Source organism: Orbicella franksi, chromosome 1 (assembly GCF_964199315.1).
Source record: "Orbicella franksi chromosome 1, jaOrbFran1.1, whole genome shotgun sequence".
In the NCBI taxonomy this organism is placed as follows: domain Eukaryota; kingdom Metazoa; phylum Cnidaria; class Anthozoa; order Scleractinia; family Merulinidae; genus Orbicella; species Orbicella franksi.
Window position 1 is genome coordinate 38,831,060 of NC_138145.1, and position 20,379 is coordinate 38,851,438.

General features: G+C 39.7%; 1 protein-coding gene and 1 pseudogene across 2 annotated transcripts; one reads left to right on the plus strand and one right to left on the minus strand.

Annotated features, from left to right (window-relative positions):
• Positions 1 to 2,846: 2,846 nt before the first annotated feature.
• LOC145462248 (ras-related protein ORAB-1 pseudogene) lies at positions 2,847 to 5,394 on the minus strand (annotated as a pseudogene).
• A 20-nt stretch (positions 5,395 to 5,414) lies between these two features.
• LOC145462236 (uncharacterized) lies at positions 5,415 to 15,223 on the plus strand. Of its 2 annotated transcripts, none has more exons than XM_081445745.1 (3): positions 5,415 to 6,234; positions 9,205 to 9,714; positions 11,136 to 15,223. In XM_081445745.1, exons 2-3 carry the CDS (start codon positions 9,246 to 9,248, stop codon positions 13,151 to 13,153), a joined length of 2,487 nt encoding a protein of 828 aa, XP_081301871.1. In that variant the 5' UTR covers positions 5,415 to 6,234; positions 9,205 to 9,245; the 3' UTR covers positions 13,154 to 15,223. The 2 variants fall into 2 exon arrangements, with proteins under 2 accessions (XP_081301871.1, XP_081301875.1); XM_081445749.1 differs by having other exon boundaries at positions 5,415 to 6,138.
• The last annotated feature ends 5,156 nt before the right edge of the window (positions 15,224 to 20,379 follow it).

The following is a 20,379-nucleotide window of genomic DNA, read 5'->3' on the forward strand; positions in this document are numbered from 1 at the left end:
CACACTACGCCGGAGAAATTTTACAATGGATTTTCACCCTGAAACCGCATCAAATGTTTTCCGTCCACACTTCGCCGGAGAAATTTGAAAACGTAACAGAGTCAACGGCCATTTTCGGGTTGTGTTTGAGGACATGTGTTTGACTTGTTGAAGCTCCGTTTTCAAACAATTTTCAAAATATTTTCAGTCCACACTAAAACGCAAAGCCAGCGTTTTCAAATTCCTCAGGTTTGAAGAACGTTTTCGAAAAGCTTCGTTTTTCTGACGGATTGGCGTGAACCGTAGAAATAAAGCTTCGTTTTCAAATTTCTCTGGTGTAGTGTGGACGGAGCTTAAACTCAGTAGAAATACGAAAAATGCGTGCTATTTCGCACGCATATATAGTGATTTTGGCATTGTTCACAGGAGTAAAATTGTCGCTTCGGAAATGGTGCTGTATGTTTAAATCCCTACTCCTACGCAAGGGCTTTCATTATGCCTATTTACCCGCGCAAGTTGGTTTTCAATCAACAATTTGCTTGCTAAATGCTTCTGCGTTCATGTGTTAAGAAGTTAGTTAAATTTTCTTCGCATTACGTGGGAGGCTGGCTTCCTTGCCTTGGTCCCACCTTGGTTCAACTATTTGATGGCAAAGCCGCGAAAAAAGTTATTTTCAATCAACCGGCCGAGCAAAGTAGGTATCTCAAAATGTCTCCTTCGATCTTAAATTGTTTCAGGCTAAATTGTTAAGTTCAAAGTTTATTTCCAAAAGGCATCGCAAAGGCGCGTTATTTATAATTTTGATGTTTTGGTCAGTGTTCAAGTAGTGCTTTGAAAATGCAGATCTTCGCTGAGTTTTCGTGTACTTAAAAATGTATGGTGCACTTTGGCAAGAAATTAACTTCAGTCAATATGGTCAATACCTGTACATCAAAATGCCACTTCAGCACAAATGATTAGTTTTGCGTTTATTTTCATAGCTAATTTTCTCGTGTTAGTATAGGTAATCGTATGAATGCGACTGTAATTAAGGATTTACACTACGAGTGAAATTTGAAAATTCTCTCAAAATTGCACGAGCCTTATTATATTAGGCGAGTGCAATTTGAACTGAGAATTTTAAAATATCACGAGTAGTGTAAATCCTTAATTGCTCGAGCTTTCATGCGATTACTCATTTGTTATATGACTGAGAAAATTGCGAACGAGCGCGTGTTAATCTGCACTGCAGTGCAAATTAGAGAATTAACGATAAATTGGCCTGCTCTCAGCCAATCACAATGCAGTAATTTTCTCAGTCATATGATAACACAAAAAATACGTTCTGTCGTACTCTTGATCAACTCGCTAATCTTTCATCACTTTTAAGCTTTTTCATTTGAAGCGGCAAATTCGAAATTTCGCGCCTGCTCACAGACTAGGCGACAACGTCGACTCACAACACGGGTCGTTGACAAGGACCATTCGAAACACGTCATTATCGTCTTTTCAATGGCTGAGTGTTAACAGAACGAAATAACTTTTTGTCAGAGTCACCAGTACCGAACACAAAATATTCTTGCTAATAACCTTCTTTTTCTCAATTCTTTTTGTTTCAAGCAGACTTCAGATGCATACAAAGGCAAGAAGTGCATAGGGTACATATATGTTAAGAGATAATTTAATTTGTTTTTATTGTTCTTTATTTTCGTTTATTTCTTAGTATTTCACACGTTTTGTTTCGTGAATTATCACCTTGTCTTTCTTTTCTTTCGACATTTTTAATAGTAGCTATAAAAATTTAGTCGCGCGATTCTCTTCTAACTGAGATTTCAAGTAAAATGAGAACTGTCATTATTATATTAATGTTATTAGCTCCAAAAATTTAGTCGATGCTCAAAATGGAGCAAAAAAACTGTAGAATTTTGATCCCTATAACAGTGTATGTTACCAAAAACTTGGGCTTAAAAAGACTTTAAATCCTCTACATCTACGAAACTGATATAATGCTATACAAACTGAACTGCTGAGTCTACTGGGAGCTATTCAGTTGGCCTGCGAACAGGCTTGCGGCGAGGACGGAAAAAAATTCGGCGAGCGAAGTGAGCGGACGAGCGCGAAACTGAAGAATTCGGAGGGCTAAGCGATCGGGGCGAGACGAGACGCTTCGCTAGGGCTCGCCGGGAGCCCGTTCGCAGGCTGCTGTTCAGTCTGCAAGATCGTCCTATGCCTATAGAAGATATAGAACTAAAGATATGTTAAGTGTTCCTTTAAATAAAAAAGGGCCGCATACAATACCTCTTTGAACATAGTAATTGCCCCCCCCCCCACCCCACCCCGGGGGTAATTGGCCGTTCACAAATATCGCACGTGTATTAAAATACATTAAAATGTAATATTTTACCATTCATAAATTAAAGTACATAATAACAAATATATATGTTAAGTAAAAACTACAATTGAGATCCAGACAAGAAACCAATAAAGGCGTTTCAAATTTTTATGTAAGTGGCTCATTAAAAGTCCACTAGAAGTGAAGCAGAAAGCAAATCTTTTCGGTATCGTATGTTTCAGCTATAAATTAAAGAAATGCGCTTTCTCTTTCTTCGAACTTTTTCACCCAGGCCTCGTCGACACCACGCCGGAGGGATTTGAAAACGAAGGTATCACTTTGAAAACGCGTCAAATGTTTTGCGTCCACACTACGCTGGAGGAATTTGAAAACGCTGTAATCACCGGTCATTTTGGATTTGTGTTTGAAGAAAACTCGGGCAGGAAATATCGTAACGTTATCGTTTTTGAAAATAATAATAATAATAACTTTGATAATAATAACTTTGAAAATAATAATAAGCTTTGAAAAGCTTCATTTTTAAATGTTTTCCACCCACACTAAAACGCAAAACCCGCGTAGTCAAATTCCTCTAATTTGAAGAACGTTTTCGAAAAGTTCCGTTTTCGTGACGGATTAGTATGGACGGGCTAACCGGAGAAATAAAACTCCGTTTTCAAATTCCCCCGGCTTACGTAGTGTAAACGGGGTCCTAGTAATTGCAAGCGTGCGCCGTTCCCTTGCCACAATCTTTTTACTTGTTACTTGTAAGCATGCGATATTCCCTGCTGGGATCTCTTTCCTTCTAACTTTTAAGCATTCTCTATATCCCATTTGGGATCTTTTTACTTGTTAACTCTGCACATTTGCTGTTCCCTAGCAGAGATTTTGTAACTTATAACTTGTAAGGTTGTTCTATTCTACTGTCGGGATCTTTCTATTTCTGTATTGCAGCCTTTCGCTGTTCGCTTGTTGCGATCTTATTCATGATTAGTTTATCGAGGGCCTGCGCTACGTACTCTGTTGGAGGGAGCTTTCTTTTAGTTTATTTCAGGTTCCTCGTCGTCGGGGTAGTTTGTTTGCATGCTTGGAGTTTGGTCACTGACTGATTTTCCTGGTGTTCACAGAGATGTTTACCAGGTAAGGGGGTTAGGGAGCCATTGTGCACAGAACAGACAGTATATGCCAGGAAAAAGCTTCCGTGTTCGTACCTTGGTCTCTTGACGGTTGCGTTTGTGATGTAGGTGGTCTTTTTAACAAGTTACACAGCATTTTTTTTTTTGCATTTGTTTGTATTTAACTAGGTTCGAATTCATCGACTACGTCTTCAAGAATATTCCAACACTTTTCCTCTAACAAGGACCGTGTCAACTGCAGTTGAAACTCTTCCAAGAGAAACGCTTGTTGGTGATAGCTATACCCCGTCTATAAATATAGAGTCATAACTTTGTTGACTAGCATGGACAGACTGGAAGTTGTCAGTGCATTGACAACAAATATGTTTCGCTCTACATTCCGAGTTTGATTTTTCTGGTCTGTGGTTTTTCCACAAACGAAAACGAAAAATGAAAATAATGATAAAAACGAAAACAAAAAAAACCGTTTTGTACTGCCTTTTTATTCGGTCAGTTTTCAAATTTGCCGGTTTTGTTCCTTTCTGTCTTCATATTGACAAAAAAGTTATACGTAAAACTTTATATATAAGCCAGCAAAAGAAATCTGCGTGTGTCCATGCTTGACTGCGAGTACCTGCTGGACTGTAACAAATCATATACTGTAACTTACAATTTATTCATAAAGGAGCATTAAAAGGATGTTGGTCTGACAGGAATATGCTAATGGCTGTCACGATTTGTAAGCATGTTTAGCTACAATAGATTGGACCCTGAAAAAAAAGAGAAATAAAATTGCCAATTTACTGCTTTTTTACTCGGTTTTCATTGAAACATGTTATCATATACGTTGGAAATTTTTCAAACCTGACAACACAAATTGTATTTGTTATGCACGCATAATTTATCCGACATGTCCCTTCTGACGACTAATTGTACCCGGCCAATATAATTTCTTTTATTAATATTCCCATAAGAATTATGAAAAAATCGTAGCACTTGATATGCGTGAGGGAAGAATGTTGCCAGCTTCGCGTGCAGCTGGCCTAAGTTTACATCTGTTTCATTTTGAAGTAAATAAAAGTTAATGTTTTAAGGTCTGGAGTAACTGTCTTGCTTATAATGAGAACCACAGTCAAAGATGGCGGATCGCGTGCCGTTGTGATTTTCTGCCGCGAAATTACGAAAAACTGCAACATTTCGGCCAGCTACTTGTTTTTACAGGGGAACTGTCTTTCAAGCTTAATGTTTCTCCTGATCCATCGGGAGATGTCAGTGGTGAACCGAGTTTTTCTCTCAACTCTTCTGCCATTGTGTAAAACACGTTGTCCACATTTGTTCGATCTTTCGCGCTCGTTTCAATAAACGAAATTTGAAGCTTCTCCGCGAAACTTTTCGCCACTTCGTATTCAACTTGTCGCTTGCCAAGCAGATCGCATTTATTTCCAACAAGTAGCTTGTTTACACCTTCGCAAGCGTAACGCTCCACTTCTTCCAGCCACTGATCAATGTGCAAATATGTCTCCATTTCATTTACATCGTATACCATGATTATCCCATGTGCACTCCGGTAGTACGCCGTTGTGAGTGTTCGGAAACGCTCCTGACCCGCTGTATCCCAAATTTGGAGCTTCACCACCTTGCCACCAACATTCAAAGTCCGTATTTTAAAATCGACGCCTATCGTGCTTATAAAACTCTCAGTGAACGTGTCGTCTGCGAAACGAATCAACAGACACGATTTTCCAACGCCGGAATCGCCGATCAAAAGCAGTTTAAATAAATAGTCGTAGTCTGGATTCATCTTATCAGTCCAATATCCCTGCCCGTATAAACATGCCTGACTCTAAACGCTGCAACAAACATCCGGTTGATAATTCAGTTGTCGCCGTGTGTTATCTATGGTAAAACGTGAACTAATTTCCATATCTAGCTCGGCGAAAAATAAAATCCTATTCGTTATGTTGGGTTATTGTTGAAATTTTAAACTACCTGCCGAGGGGCAGGGTGACGTCAGACAACGAAACCAAACTTGTACGCGCGCGTGCGTCAAAAATTTCCAACAAAGTGGAAGGAAATTGACGAAAATAAGGCACCGTCTTCAGAACGCCAGAGGAATTTAAAAACGCAACAATACTTGGTAGTTTTGGATTTGTGGTTGGGGAAAACTCGGGAAGGGAAATCATATTCGTCGTTTTCAAAAAGCTTTCTTTTCAAAATGCTTTCCGTCCACAATAAAACGCAAAGCCGGCGTTTTCAGATTCCTCCGGTTCGAAGAGCGTTTTCGAAAAGCTCCGCTTCCGTGACGGATTAGTGTGGACGATAGGCCACAAATTCAAATTCCTCCGGCGTTATCATCTCTAAATTGTTGTGAGTGTGACAGAGTATAGTTGACTAATCGGAACTAAAAACGAGAACATGTGACTGTTTCTTGTAGTGGAAGAAGTGGCTTTTGCTCTGGCAAGACAAGACTTTATTTCGACAGATAGCAAGGATCATTCAGTGCAAGTGAAGGCTACTTTTCTTCAGGTGAATAACTCAAACGTCCAATTCAACGCCATTTTTAGGTTAGTCACGCAACGCAACTAGAGCATTGCGTGACATACGTCCGCGTGAAGACGGAGACCTGGGCAGACCATTTGGTTTGACCGCCATTTTCGGACGCTGTTGATCAACCTTCGTTCATTGCTGCTTGTGGTTTTAAAATGGTCTGACCATGTTCTGAGCAACGTTGAGGTAAATATGTCTCTCCAGTCAGTAGCTTTCTTTTGAAAAGGGTGCAACTTCAATCGTTCGAACAGCTGAAATCTTGATTAACTCGACAATGCAAAGGTAAAAGGGAGTCGAAGTCTTTCTACAATTTATTTAAGCTTATTGTTCGTTAGCTTAGCCCTCTTCGACGGGCCTTTAAATTATTTTACCTAAGCTTGTCGTTATCAAGTTCAGGTTTATGATGAGCTTAGTGAATGAAGAAGACAGAATTAGTTTAAGACATTTGAAAGACTTTTACTGAACATTTGAAAGACTTTTACTTGCTTGAAAAAGCTTTTACTTACTTGAAAAAGCTTTTACTTACTTGAAAAAGCTTCTACGTACTTGAAAAAGCTTGGAGACGAGAGGTGAACTAATGGCCAGGCCATGGCGGGTCTGAAGCACAGGTAATGGGGGGGCAACCTGAAAACACTGACCGCCAGTCGCCGAACCCCCACTACGGACCGGGTCCGCAGACTACCTACATGTATGGACCAGTCCACGGACTCCTCCTACGGACCCCCTCTACGGACCACCCCCAAAATATAATAAAAATAATAAATAAATATTTTAGTTATGGGTTGTCTAATAGATTACTTGTGACGGTGAAATTTCGAATGTTACGCTGTGCAAATGTAACAGACCTGGATTCAGGCTCTGGTGCAATTTATATCACTAAACATTGCCATTTCTTTTGCTGTGGCCATAAAGTATACGAAAAACGTGTACGGGGAAGCCTCGAAATTTGTGTTCTTTCCCTTCTGCCATTTTGTTCAGCCCATTCTCCCGTGGGTTCGTGAACTCATTCCAGGCTTCACAATTTGCTCAGCGGATACAAACAGATACAAACAAGAATAAACGGCCTAAAAGTATATATTCCATAGCCAGATTGAGCCACAAATGGAAGGTAAGAACACAGCTTTTGGACATTTTGGGGGGGGGGGGGGGAGAGGGGGTGGGGTGTTAAAAACCTAAGTCTGTTACATTTGCACAGTAACACTCGAAAAATCACCGCACGAGTCTGGATCTATTGGACAGTGAATATTTATTATTTTTACACTACTTTAGGATGGTCCGTAGAGGGGGTCTGTAGGGTAATCCGCGGACCCGGTCCGTTGTGGGGGTCCGTGGACCGGAGGTCAGTGTTTTCGAGTTACCCGGTCACGGGTCATATGGATCACAGGTTATTATTGTTTTTACCAATACTGAAACAACCTTAAAACTTTACTAATACTAACCTTAAGCCTAAGCATTGTCTTAGAGTAGTATTTAGGCCTAAGGTTAGCATTAGGAAGGGGTGAGGGTTGTTTCAGTATTGGTAAAACAATGACCCACGACCTGTGTTTTAGACCCGTGAATTGTTGAGTGTGTTTTTGTTATCTATAACAAACAAATCCTCGTAATTCGGCCTCAAAGCTATAAATTTGGCCAGAGATGTAGAAAATACTATCGAAATTGGTTGAAACTTATCCAAGTTCAGTCTTAATTAAATTAAGCGGTGTAAAAAATGACATTTGTACATGTGCCTCCCTACTGTGCATAATTTTTGCATCATAACTATGTGCTCTCAAGATGCATGTACATAGCTAAGCTAAGCTCGACAGCAAAATGAATGTTAGTTTTCTATGAAAGATGATTTCCAGTCTGTGCTGCGCACTCACGAGAGTTTGTTTGTGTTTTTTGTTTTGTTTGATGTAAGATGTCACAAAATCTAAATATTTTGCAACTACTTACGTGAAGTAAATTCAATGTTTCAAAACAACCCCTATTAAGGATGCGAGGCAGTGGAAACTTTATGCCTTGTTCTTTCTCATATCACTTGATGAAACAAATTCACAGCTGTGAAAATCAACACAGCTGTTGGAAAAAGAATTTGAAAGGCCTCAAAGATAGGATATGTGGTTTGTAATGCATAACATTGTTTCACATTCCATCGAGTAAGATTTATAATGTTTATAAACATTAGGGTACTGAGACTGCATAGTATGGACTGGAAATCATCTTTAAATGAGCATGGTGACTTGTATTTTATATTATGGACATTATTTTGGTGTTTTCATACCTTCTCGTTCTTTTTGCTTAAGAAAAATTGCCTTATAACAATCAAAGAAAAGGTACTTACTAGTGGAAAAACAAATTTATATAGTCACATGCAAAAATAAGAATTTGTAGATTTTCTTCACACCCAAAATGCCAAACTCCATTGATTGTCCCAATCACCACTTTGTTTTGTAGCATCCGCAGTGGAGGAAAAAAACCCAGGTCCGATTGTGCAAGGCAAGGAAATTTTGCTCTTGGGAAAGTGAATTAGCCTCAGTAGTCTTGTTATTGACAATTTCCAATCAAAAGCAGTTTGAATTTTCAAACTAAAGACCACAAGATGAGCAAAACAATGAGTTGAAAGCATGGATTAAGTCAAAATTTGCTCACTTTCATCCTTTTTGTCTTTTTATTTATCTTTTTATTTGAAATTTATTATTTAGTGTTAGTAATAAAACCTTGCATGTTAATTAAACCTTTAGTAATGTACAGTGAAACCTGTATTAAGTGGACCCCATATTAAACAGACACCAGCTTGAGTCCCTAAATTTTCTTCCCACATTTACTGTAAAATAAACTTGCATTTGGTAGACACCTCTGTTAAGCGGACGCGTACACCAATATTAAGCCATTTTGTTGCACAAAACCTGCAATAAGTGGACACTTCAAGGGCATTTTACCTCTAAACGTTCAGCTGAGACTCCTTTAACATTGTTCAGTGATGTTGTTTTAAAGCTAAGTGATTATTTCAGATTGATGCATTGACTGACTGGACATTGTGCTATGAGCAGTCTTTGATCTAACTATTATTGCACACTATATATAGAATTTCTGAAACGAATTTTAAGAAACACTTTCACGGTGATTTCTCACCAAGCACCCGCTAAATAAGAACTTGATCAGCCTGAACCCCAAAATCATAGGTTCTTATGTGCATGTGTTTACTGTATAGTGTAGTGCAGATCTGTTTTAAATATGGGTTATAATTTTATCTTAATTTGTTATTTTCAGTGACATCCACTTGTTGAAGTGTACTTGAGAGGTCCATCAGTATGAGCTGTGAAACTACAATGACCACAAGCAATGATGACCAAAGCCTTTCTGATAATGTTTCATCAAAACAAAATAAGTCAGGCCAGTCCGCAACCAATAATTCTCAAAAGCTACATGATTTGAAGGTTGTTTTATTTAAACTAAATGTTGGAGAATGTTTCCCACTGCCTGGAAAAAGTGGGTTTTCTGTAGAGTATCCCATAACTGCAATAAACTTTGGCAAGAATCGTGTTCCTGGAGTGCAAAAATCTACAGAGAGGAGGTCAAAGAGAATTTCAGAAGCTGTTGCCACATGCTGCCTTGGTTGTAAAAATGGAGACTCGTGTACTAAAAAGGGGCCTAAAAAGGCCAAGTCATCAAGCCCACAAGTTAAGGATGCTACTAAAAAGAGGAAATATGTTTATAGAAAAAAGCCGGGAAGAAGAAAAAAGCAGTCAATACAGACTACCAAACCAAATCGTCAGTCAGGTACAGGTCTTACAGTTATTTACCTATATGGGGACCATTTTCATTTGCATGAACATATGTTTTCAGTGGTCACAATCGTTTTTTACTTTCAAAATGTCAGCAATGTCAGACAAGGCCATACAGTCCCTGAAAGTTGGTCAGCAATTTTCAGGCACCCATTTCCCCCCATTGTCTTCCTTTTTTGGGGGCTGACAGTCTATTAGCAGTCTGGTAGTTTAGCCAGATACTTGATAAATGTCACTAACATGTGCAACTCATCCAGTTATTATCATTGTTATTGACTGGATAGTAATTCATTTTATTGGTTAATTATAAAGTGGACACTGAACACACTTAATGTTCTTCTGACAAGCCCCACTTTACTTGGGCCAAAATAACGACAAAAAGTTTCGACATTTTGAAGTAAACAAACCAAATAAGAATAATTCTTCATTTCTTTACCTTATATTGACTTTGTCCCCCTGACAAACTTGTAGTCTTTCGGGGCAAGGCAAGGGAACAACTGCTGCTAGAATTAACCCAGTACCCATGGGGTGGTGTGGTGACCTCATGGTTAGTGTACTTGTCTCCAGATTGAGCAGTCCAAGCTCGAGGCCTGGCTGCGTTGTGCTCTTGGCCAAGGTACTAAGTTACTCTCACAGTGCCTCTCTCCACCCAGGTGTATAACTGGGTACCAGCAAACTTGATGCTGGGTGTAACCCTGCGATGGACTACCATCCCATCCAGAAGGAAATACTACTACAGTCGAACCTCGATTATCCGGACTCGTTGGGACTAGACGAAATAGTCCGGATAATCGAGGGTCCGGATAATCGAAAATAGGAATATTAATGAAGAACAAAACTGTTTAAATAAAGCAACATTTAATCGTGAAACAACACTTTTACAAATCGTTTGGAAAACAATATGGGCTATTGTACATCTTGAACCACTAAACTCTGAGCCTATCAGAACTCATTCGAGCGTTCTTCATTAGTTACGACGCGTGCAAGCGCTGCTTTTGCTCTTTAAAAGCAAAAATCTTGATAATCGAGGCACGGATAATCGAGGTTCGACTGTAGTCGTTTCGTGCTACAGAAACCAGAAATAAGCGCCGGCCCGATGGGCCACTTGGCCCGTATGCAGACTTCACCTTACCATGTTGGCCACAACTGACTATAAGAGGTAACTTGTTTTAGCAATCCCCTATGGTATAGAAGAAAGATTAGTGTGGTGAAAACACTTGCAGGATCTTCAAAGATCTCCACAAGGACCTTTAAGGATTTTTATATATAATCGGTAACAATCCTCAAGGTTCTTTTCGGGTCCTGCTAAATCAGTTCTCAGATATAGATTTCGCTGAGCAAAGACTCCTTATCCCGGGCTAAAAGTATTATCGAGCTGTCATTGCTTCTCTCAACCTTATACTTGCCCTGTTTTAGATTCCCTGCGCAATGCAGGTGAGACATCATTTTCCGGAGTGCATCCTAACCAGAGGTTGGATCAAGACAGAATTCCTATCCAGAGGCCTTTGTATATCACACTATTAGATGGAAGAATATTGAAACAGACACCTTACACTGTGTGTTTCCCTAACGCAGTAGCCATGAACCAGTCTGCTGTCCCGGTGGGGATGGTGAATCATGTTGCTCAGGTACCAAGCAGTCCCCAGGGGCTCCTCCAACCTACATTTGCACCAGGAGTGCCCAGTCCACTCTATCAACGAAATGTTCCTGGTTCACTTGTATCCATGCCAGCAGTATCTCCTGCTCAGGCGATAAATCGCGCTATCATCTCACATTCAGATGTTCTCCGGACTGTGTCATCTGGTCCTTGCGTTTCATCGGATGCCTCTGGGGAGAGCGAGGTACCAGCTCCTGTTTGTGTACCTGGAGTTTCTGAAAACAGAAGTCAAACTGCTGCAGTTGGTAATACAAATACAGTTCACGTTATATTTTCTAGAGAGAAGGGCTTAGGTCACAATCTGTTGCCTGTAACCAACAGTAGCACATGTCCTTTGGGTAGCATGCAAGCATACCCTGGCAAAGCTTCCTCTGTCACGCACTCCATTCCAAACACTCCTGTCACGCTCACGAATGCTGGAGTGGCAAATCCTCGACAATTCCATTTTGCTGCCTCAGGACCACACACTGCAGCCCTTCCTATTTATGCTCCAGCTCGTTCCCCTCTGCATTTGCCTCCGTTTATTCCTGTGGCATTTGGTGGTGTCAGTGGGCTTCCTTTTCATCGCTTGGCACCATCCTTGTCATTGCCTGTCCAGACCATGTCTCCTGTAGCTGGTACTGGTATCCCTTTCATCGCAAACTCGCCGGTGAACAACGTCCCTTATTCAAGTACTGCTCCATTTGTGTATCAACAACCTCAACAACATCGACAACAGCAACAACAACAACAACAACAACAACAACAACAACAGCAGCAGCAACAACAACAACTACAACTACAACATCGGCAACAACAATATCAACAACAACAACAACAGGAACAGCAACAGCAGCAACAACAACAACAAGAACATCGACAACAACAGCAACGACAACTACAACAACAACAGCATCAACAAGAACATCGACAACAACATCAACAACAACAGCAGCAGCAACAACAACAACCGCAGCAACTACAACAGCAACAACAGCAGCAACAACAACAACAACAACAGCACCAACTACAACAGCAACAACAACAACAACAGGCTGTGTCACAAACATGGTCTAGAACAGACCCTGTTGGTTCTAGTAATTCAACTCACGATCAAGCCGCAAGTTCATCAAACACGAACATATCACCTATTCAAAATTTAGCCTTGCAATCAGTAAGCGCCAGTGAAGGCAGTTTTCACCTTCAGCAAGAATCAACAGAAGGTACTGTTCAACGAGCTCCTGAAATCTCTGCCTTTGAAAGAGTAACGAGAACAGTCGAATCTCAAAGTAGTGTTGATGAATCATGTCGCGAACTGCGTTCACTCTTAGAGCGATTAACACAAAAGAAAAAACTACCAGGCGATTATAGATTTATCATAGATCACTACAAGTCCACCTTCGAACAAGAACCGAACAACGCGATCACTGTCACTGGCTTGGAATCACTGAAACATTTCCTTGACAGGACTGAGAGCAAATTCAGAGCAGATGCTATGGCGCTGGAAAAGTCTTGTCTGGCTTTGCAGTCTTTGACTGAGAAATACCAACAGGACATTCGTAGAGATTTAGACAGGTTCCGGTATAGACAGGTTTTGCACAAGGGAACGAACACGGGGGAAAATAGCGGAGTGTTAGAGGAAGGATCAGTGGGAAGTCATAGAAAGCGGAGTTTTCAGGAGATGAAAAGCGAAATCAAGGAGCTGGACGACAAGTTGAAGGAGTTTGCGAACGAGCAATACGAAATACGTACGAAGTGGCAGGACTATGAAGCAAAGGAACTCCACAAACGCCATTAAAAAGCGTCCATTTGCCGAGAGGAACATAACTCTGCGTAGATCTTATCACAATTTCTGACGTCATCGTATTTGGGGGCCGGAGGGGCGCAAACACGGCAAATATTACGGAAAATGTATGGGAAAATGGTGAATCTCATGTCTAACAACTCATGGAAAATTCGAATTCTGAAGTATTGAGGAATTAAAAACTAAAGATACTACGTAAAAGAATTCACTGATCGCATTTGAGGGAAATAATCTCGCTAGAAAAGCCACAATTAAGGTTTTCATTTTTTCCATACATTTGTCTGGAAAACCGAGGCGCGATTCGAACAAAAATTTAGAGACACATTGAAATACGCATTAAATACATTGACACATTAATAAAGCTTTTACTTACTTACTTACTTACTTACACTTGTATCAAAAATTAGAAGTGCACTTTCTCGCCGCACAGCAAATCTATGTTCTTCAAATTTGACCAGAAAAACCTTCTGCTGGGTATCTTTTCAGTATAATTCTAGATACTCAGAAAGTCAATCACTCTCAACTTATTGGGCATCAAACTTTTAACTTTTCCCATACATTGACTGCAATTTTTTGCCGTGTTTGCCCCCAAATCGAGATGGCGTCAGAAACGATGATCCGCTACAAATATACGAGGTCTCCATCCTCGACGAAATAATACAAAAAGATGAAGTCTTCCAGTAAACATAAGCTAGTGGTCGTGGAATCCAAGGCTAATAAGCCCTTCGGATGAGGAGTTCGCCTACAGATACAGACTACCCCCGCCCCAACCCATCAAAGACGAAAAAATGCGCCGAAAATGCAAGTGCCTAGCCAATTCGGCAAAGTCGGAGAAGTACATAAATAGTCAGGTCTACAATAGATTTTTACCTCTAAGAACACAGATTTGTCCATATTTACCTGAAAAAAGTCCTTATTAATGTGATGTTTACCGCTAATTTTGGCGATTTTGGTTCTTTAATGGGATCTTATTTTCTTAAGGAAAAGTGCTTGCTTCTGCAAGGCCCAGTTTGGTGAGTTTTTCCTTTTGATGAGGAACACTGTTATGTCTAAAAATTAAGGCTACATTTTAAGTCAATACGGTGCAAACCGTGCTCTAGATCCTCTAATTTATTTATTCAACGTCTTTTATGCTGATCACACAACAACAAACAAGAACCTGTTTTAAATTTTAGTTTCAACAGGGTATGTAACGAGAATTTACAAAGCATAATTTTAGGTTACAGGCTCTTAATCGCTAGGTCCTGTTACTGTAATTCATTTCTTTGTTTGCACCAGGGCCAAGGTGACTAAACTGTAAAAAAAAAAAAAAAAAAAAAAAAATTGATCTTATGAAACAGTTACCATACTTTATCGTTGGAAATAGTTACATTGATCATTATACTATATAAATGCGTTATACATTCGTGATGCATGTTGAAGAGAATTGTATTTTTAACGTGCCTTTTATGGTGAGGATTGCCCTGCACAGGGATATAATTTCGACATTTTCGTTTTCGTTCATGTAAGTGTTACGTTTAGTCAGACTATTTCTCTGTGTGGCACGAACTTTTTGTGGTTTTTTCCACGATCCGCCCCAAAAATTTCCGAAAAAATGTACTCTACTGGCGAAATTATACATGCAAACATCTCATGTAGAATCTCGTTGATTCCATTTGTTTAAGACGTCTCTTTCGTTCAGAAACAAAACGTTCAGAAATAAAACGATGAAATTGCCCTTGGTACTAATTGTAGTAGATTGACACTGGTTATGGTGTTTTATATCACTGTACGCTGTTTTCACCTGTCGATTGCTTGTAGTTAAGGTGACTCCTCAGAAATGAAAGTTGCCGAACAATATTTTTGAGACTTTCCCTGAATGTTCCCTACCAGGCACTGTATCGAAGAATGGCAATAAAACAGGTAGGTCACCATTTTCGCTGAAGAGATATGATGGGCTAATCTTAAGCATTTAAGCCTAATCACGCGCGTTGTTTCATCAGTTCCCGTTACCTTTTGCGGTAGCTGGAAGCGAAGGTTATTAAAGCAATACCCGAAAAAATCTTGATAGGTAGAAAGTGTCGGGCGCATTAGACTGTTCACAGTCCCCTATTTTTCCGTGAGATCGTAGATGTCGATCGTTGAGCTCGACGGGCCGCCATCTTGGTCTCTTGATGCGAGCGAAACTGGGGAGAGTACAAAATGCCTGTGGGTAGGGGTGGTGGAGTGCACGGCTGGCGTCACCCGTCACCCGTCACCCGTCACCCCCACGCTATTAACCCCACCGCCACTACCCATGGGCATTTTGTACTCTCCCCAGTTTCGCTCGCATCAAGAGACCAAGATGGCGGCCCGTCGAACTCAACGATCCACGTCTACGATCTCATTGAAAAATAGGGGACTGTGAACAGTCTACGGGCGCATGGAACAATGTAATATATACTTTATGATAAAATCACAGAATTCTACACGACATGGACTCAAAACGTTCCTGGAATAGTTGTTTTCGAGGTCATAATTCGCATCCTCGCGGATCGGCTTTGTGCAGTCTTAGCTGTATCTTCTTTTCCTTCCGAACAATTTTTTCTTAATTTTTTAGCTTAAGGAACACCAAATTTGTACACTAAAATTATACAATAACAAATATAGGTCATCATGCTTGTTTAAGAGAAAACGAGCATTTATTTCGCTGTCGAGAGCATAGCTTGAAGGAGATCTCTTAGGTTGTCTAAGTGCATGCGCTCATTTGTGCGCTAATGACGGGAAAATCGTGCGCAGTAGGGATGCGCAATGCATCACCTTAAACAAAAAACGAAAATGTAGTAACTCAACAAAATGCGACTTCCTAAAACTCGCAAAAATTAATACACAGTAAGAAAAAAGTATTTCACAATCGCAAAAAATTAGTTCCCGCAAAATGAAAAAAATAAATAAATACATCGCTGACTGCAAAAGTTAACTCCCACAAAATTTCGTGCCACATGATTTGTATCGATTAATTCGCAAACCAAAAGAACCCTGGAAATCTAAACTGTTACATTTTTGGTTGTTCAAATTTTCACCCCGTGGCAAAAAAATGGTGCTTAAATATCCCATCTTACAATCATATTAGGGGTGATCAAATGTCGCTGTACCTCGGGACACACATGGCCAAAATGACTAAGGAGACAGAGAAAAGAAAAAACATCCCCGTCCCAGCCCCCGTTCCCCCTCCCCCCGATACCCGCTTTGAACTTCCAGCGGATCCTGACACAAAACAAAGCCTTTTAAATTAAGGTACTTCTTTCCGAGCCACAAATTTAACGTGAGTGCAATATGGGCAACGTTGCATGTCATCGAGTAGCGTAGGTATCAGTCCTATCCTGTCTTCTGTTATTCAGTCTTTAGAAGATTTCTTTGTCTTTCGAATACCAATAGAACGGCCGTCATCATTGCCTTTATCACTTCCTAACTAGAGCACTTCGCTTTGTCTCACCTAAGCCCTATTTTCGGTGGTCTCTTCGCAGCCCTTCAAAAAGCAAGGCTGATTACTAAGTAGAAAGCTTAACGGGACAACGATATGATAGAGTGTGATCAGATCTTTTACCGATCGTACGTATACCAGTAGCATCTGCGTTTGCGGTCCCTTGCATCATTGTACTTAAAAAAGCGACGCCTACCGTATTTTTCTCTACATGGAATGTTCATTGGTGCAAGTGCATGATGTAAGGATTTCCTTAGGGAAATATGGAGAGGGAAAATACGGTCAATTCTACCGGTTGACAATATAGTGAAACCTGTATTAAGCGGACCCCATATCAAGCGGACATCCTCTATTAAGTAGACAACAGCTGAAGTCCCAAAATTTTCTTTCCACATTTACTGTAAAATAAACCTGCATTCAGTGGACACCTCTGTTAAAGGACGCGGACACCAATATTAAGCCATTTTGTTGCACAAAACCTGCAATAAGCGGAGACTTCAAGAGCTGTTTACTTCTAAAAGTCTAGCTGAGACTCCTTTAACATTGTTCAGCAATGTCTTTTAAAGCTAAGTGATTATTCCAGATTGATGTATTGACTGGCTAGACACAGTGTTTGATCTTACACTGGAATAGGTCTCTAGGCTTAACTGGTATTGCTTAAAGGAGCGCAGTCACGTTATTGTGAGTTATTTTGGCTGCTTACGAAATTGCCTTGAAATTCAAGGAACCCGAAAATAGTCATTTACTAAGATAGAAAAACACTAAAGAGATAATAATAAACCATAAAGGAACAATGATGGTTAAGGTTAACACGGATTAAAAACGACGAACTTGAAAATTAAGCTAAATTTCTCAAGATAGAAAACGGTTAAAACAAAGCTTTATACTCGACATATCGCTCTCCAATACACGAGTTTAACGGAAAATTGCATGTACTAGCAAAAAGCTAATTGCTGTTAAAGCGGGAGACGGGAAAAAGGGGTTAAAATGCAATACATGTCTCACGTTATTCCAAAAAGAAAAAATAATAATGAACTATTTTTATCGAAGAGGCATGCCCCGGCACGAATCTCCTTTTGGGAACTCTCTGTGTACGTCTACACTGTAATATTGGGTAAAAGCCTATAATGTTGTGTACGAGCTGAAGTCTGTTGCTAACAAACAAGGTAAACATACGCTCAATTTTGACTTCAATATCAGCTCGCTCTTAAACTCTGACGTATGTACAATACAACAGCTCAAGTTTTCTGACGAATGTTTGTTGAAAGGCTGGGACCCTAGACAAAAGTAAAATTCCGAAAACTTTTCAAGGCGTGAAAACTGTTTGCGCGCACTGACAATTCAACAGATGATAAAGAAAACATCTTGTTACAATCTACAAAACACAAGTTAAACTCGTCTACAATAGATGAAAAGTTGTCAACAAAGAACTCTCCAGTTGTTTCCTTTGCTAGTACGTTCAGGGCTGTACCAACTTCCTTTGTAGGACGAGCGGTTTGCCCTTTTCTACCTGTAGGTTGTTTTTGTTTCTAAAATTCAAACCGCCATACGAAAACCTAATCCATCAATTTACGTAGTACTGGGTTGAAAATATTGGTCTGATCATATGAGCTTCACATTTTAGGTAACTGGAGTCATTTATAGAAAGAGGAAGCAAAGTCAAAACCTTATCCCTGCTATTTCAGTGATATTACGTTGCAAAATGTTATCTCTATTCAAAACAGGAAGTTCTAAGCGCTTGTTAAGCGCGCGGAACTCGCTCGCGCTGCGGACTCGCGAAGCGAGGCGAGCGTGCGCGCGCGTACGCAAATGCCCTCCGAACCGTTTTAGCTACTGTACTTGTTTCCAGTAGCAAGACAATTCCCTTCAGTGATCAGGTTGCAAATTTTTACGACCCCACACGGTTGATTTTGTATCGACATTGTGGGGAGAATATTACATGTCACTGTTCAACTTCTGGCGTATCCAAGATTTCCTACAATCTCTGGAAACCTTTATTTAGCTAATTAAAATACCTGATCTATTTCAACTCAAGAAGTTTTGATAAACAGTCCTCAATTAAACAGTCTTTAACTGAAAAAGACCAGGTGAACTTAAAGCAGAATACAACACGATCACGTACTTGCATAGTTGTTAAACAGGATTAGCTTAGAGTTATGATTACGCAAGTGAATAGTACACCAAAGTTATTATTATATAATTTTATAACAGGCCACGGTCGATATATCAATATTTTAACATGGCTCGAAGGCTTTCAGGGTAAATGTTGTCTCATTTGAATCTAAGTCTCCTTTGGAAATTGAGCGACAAAAGAAACTTAAAAAAATTGCAATTTTGACCCGAAAGCCTCAGAGCCATGTTAGAATATTGATATATCGAACGTGAACTGTTATGTAACATTCTTGCTAAAATTCAAAGTTGCCATGATGAGGTAACCAAAATCTAAATTTCATTCTTAACTTATTATTTAATGTAACTGTTCTGCCAGTAGAAAACGCCTTGACAGTGGGTACGTTTATAGTTATGTGAAGTAAGTTTGTTATATCATTAGCAGATTGCATGTATAATAAATAAACTGTAATGTAAGAATGGTACCATAGGAAAACTTTGAGAAAATTTCCTACATCCCTTCTGGATCTCCTGCCAGGGAGAATTGCTGTAAGAAATGCCGTGAACAATGAAATGGAATAATGAAATCATTATCTGTTTCACTCTTGTTTTTTTATAAGAGAATAGTTTTTTCTGGCCGGGTCTGAATATTCTTATTTTTCTGCGGATTTTAGGCTTAAAATATTGTTGTAAATATTCTTAGATTATAGCATATGTCATTTCTGTTTTTGAATGTATTTGGTGTCTGGATGGTGTTACAGTAATTTTGGAACCCGCCTGCAGGCATTTACAGCTTGATACGACACATGCGGCTGGTCCTGTCTTTTGTTGTTTTTGGGCTTGTTTTGCCGTTTAGGGAAAGGAAGAATTTTACCGGTTTAGTTAAAAACATATAATTGTATTGTATTTACAAATTTTAAGACACAAAATGTATATATATATCTTGTATATATATCTTGGCCTCCGGTTTGTTCTTAAACTATTGTTACAATTTCGCGAATTTCAGCCTCCAAATCCTTAGAAAACATATTCTGATAAAAAAAAAAGAGTGTAATGGAATCACTATCTGCTACCGCGGTAATGGAAGTAAAAAATGGTCTCGCGTGATGATCTTAATCCGGACTTTCAACTTCCGTCGGTTTGCTTTTGTTAGCAAAAGTAACTCTCGACCACAACGTTATAACGGAATAAGTGAAACTGACGAAGTTAACCCTGAAGAGAACAAACTAATACAAAGGTTATTTGTCGCCCCCTGAGTCCGTTTAAGTTTGCTCCGTTCCGTAAACTTGGAAAGTTTTACCTTGGAACTAATGTCAAATGTGAAAAGAGAGGTGTCTATTGTTTTCACTGCTCATTAAGCTTTGTCTTCGGCGTAAACGATGACGGATCATTACTCCTTGGGGACTCCTCTGACGTGCGCAAATTTAGCCTCAAATTTCACATCATGATCAACGACACCGTCTGTCACCCAGAGTTCCCAGACATGACTCGATCATCTCTCGATGTCTTAAGCTTCAGTGCGTATTTCAATAAATTACGTCTCTGCTATTTGTTTTGGTGACTGAAACTGTTTATCCTCTCAAATGCTTGGTATAAATTTCAGTTGTGTTTGCCCGGCCATTGGTGCTGTGTATTGATTTCTTTGTATTTGTGATTGCCATTTCCGTTA

Bases quoted from the DNA above. Each gene is read 5' to 3' on its own strand.
- LOC145462236 (XM_081445745.1), top strand. From the start codon at position 9,246: ATGAGCTGTGAAACTACAATGACCACAAGCAATGATGACCAAAGCCTT. The intron at 9,715-11,135 runs GTACAGGTCTTA...GCCCTGTTTTAG, and splicing joins CAAACCAAATCGTCAGTCAG to ATTCCCTGCGCAATGCAGGT.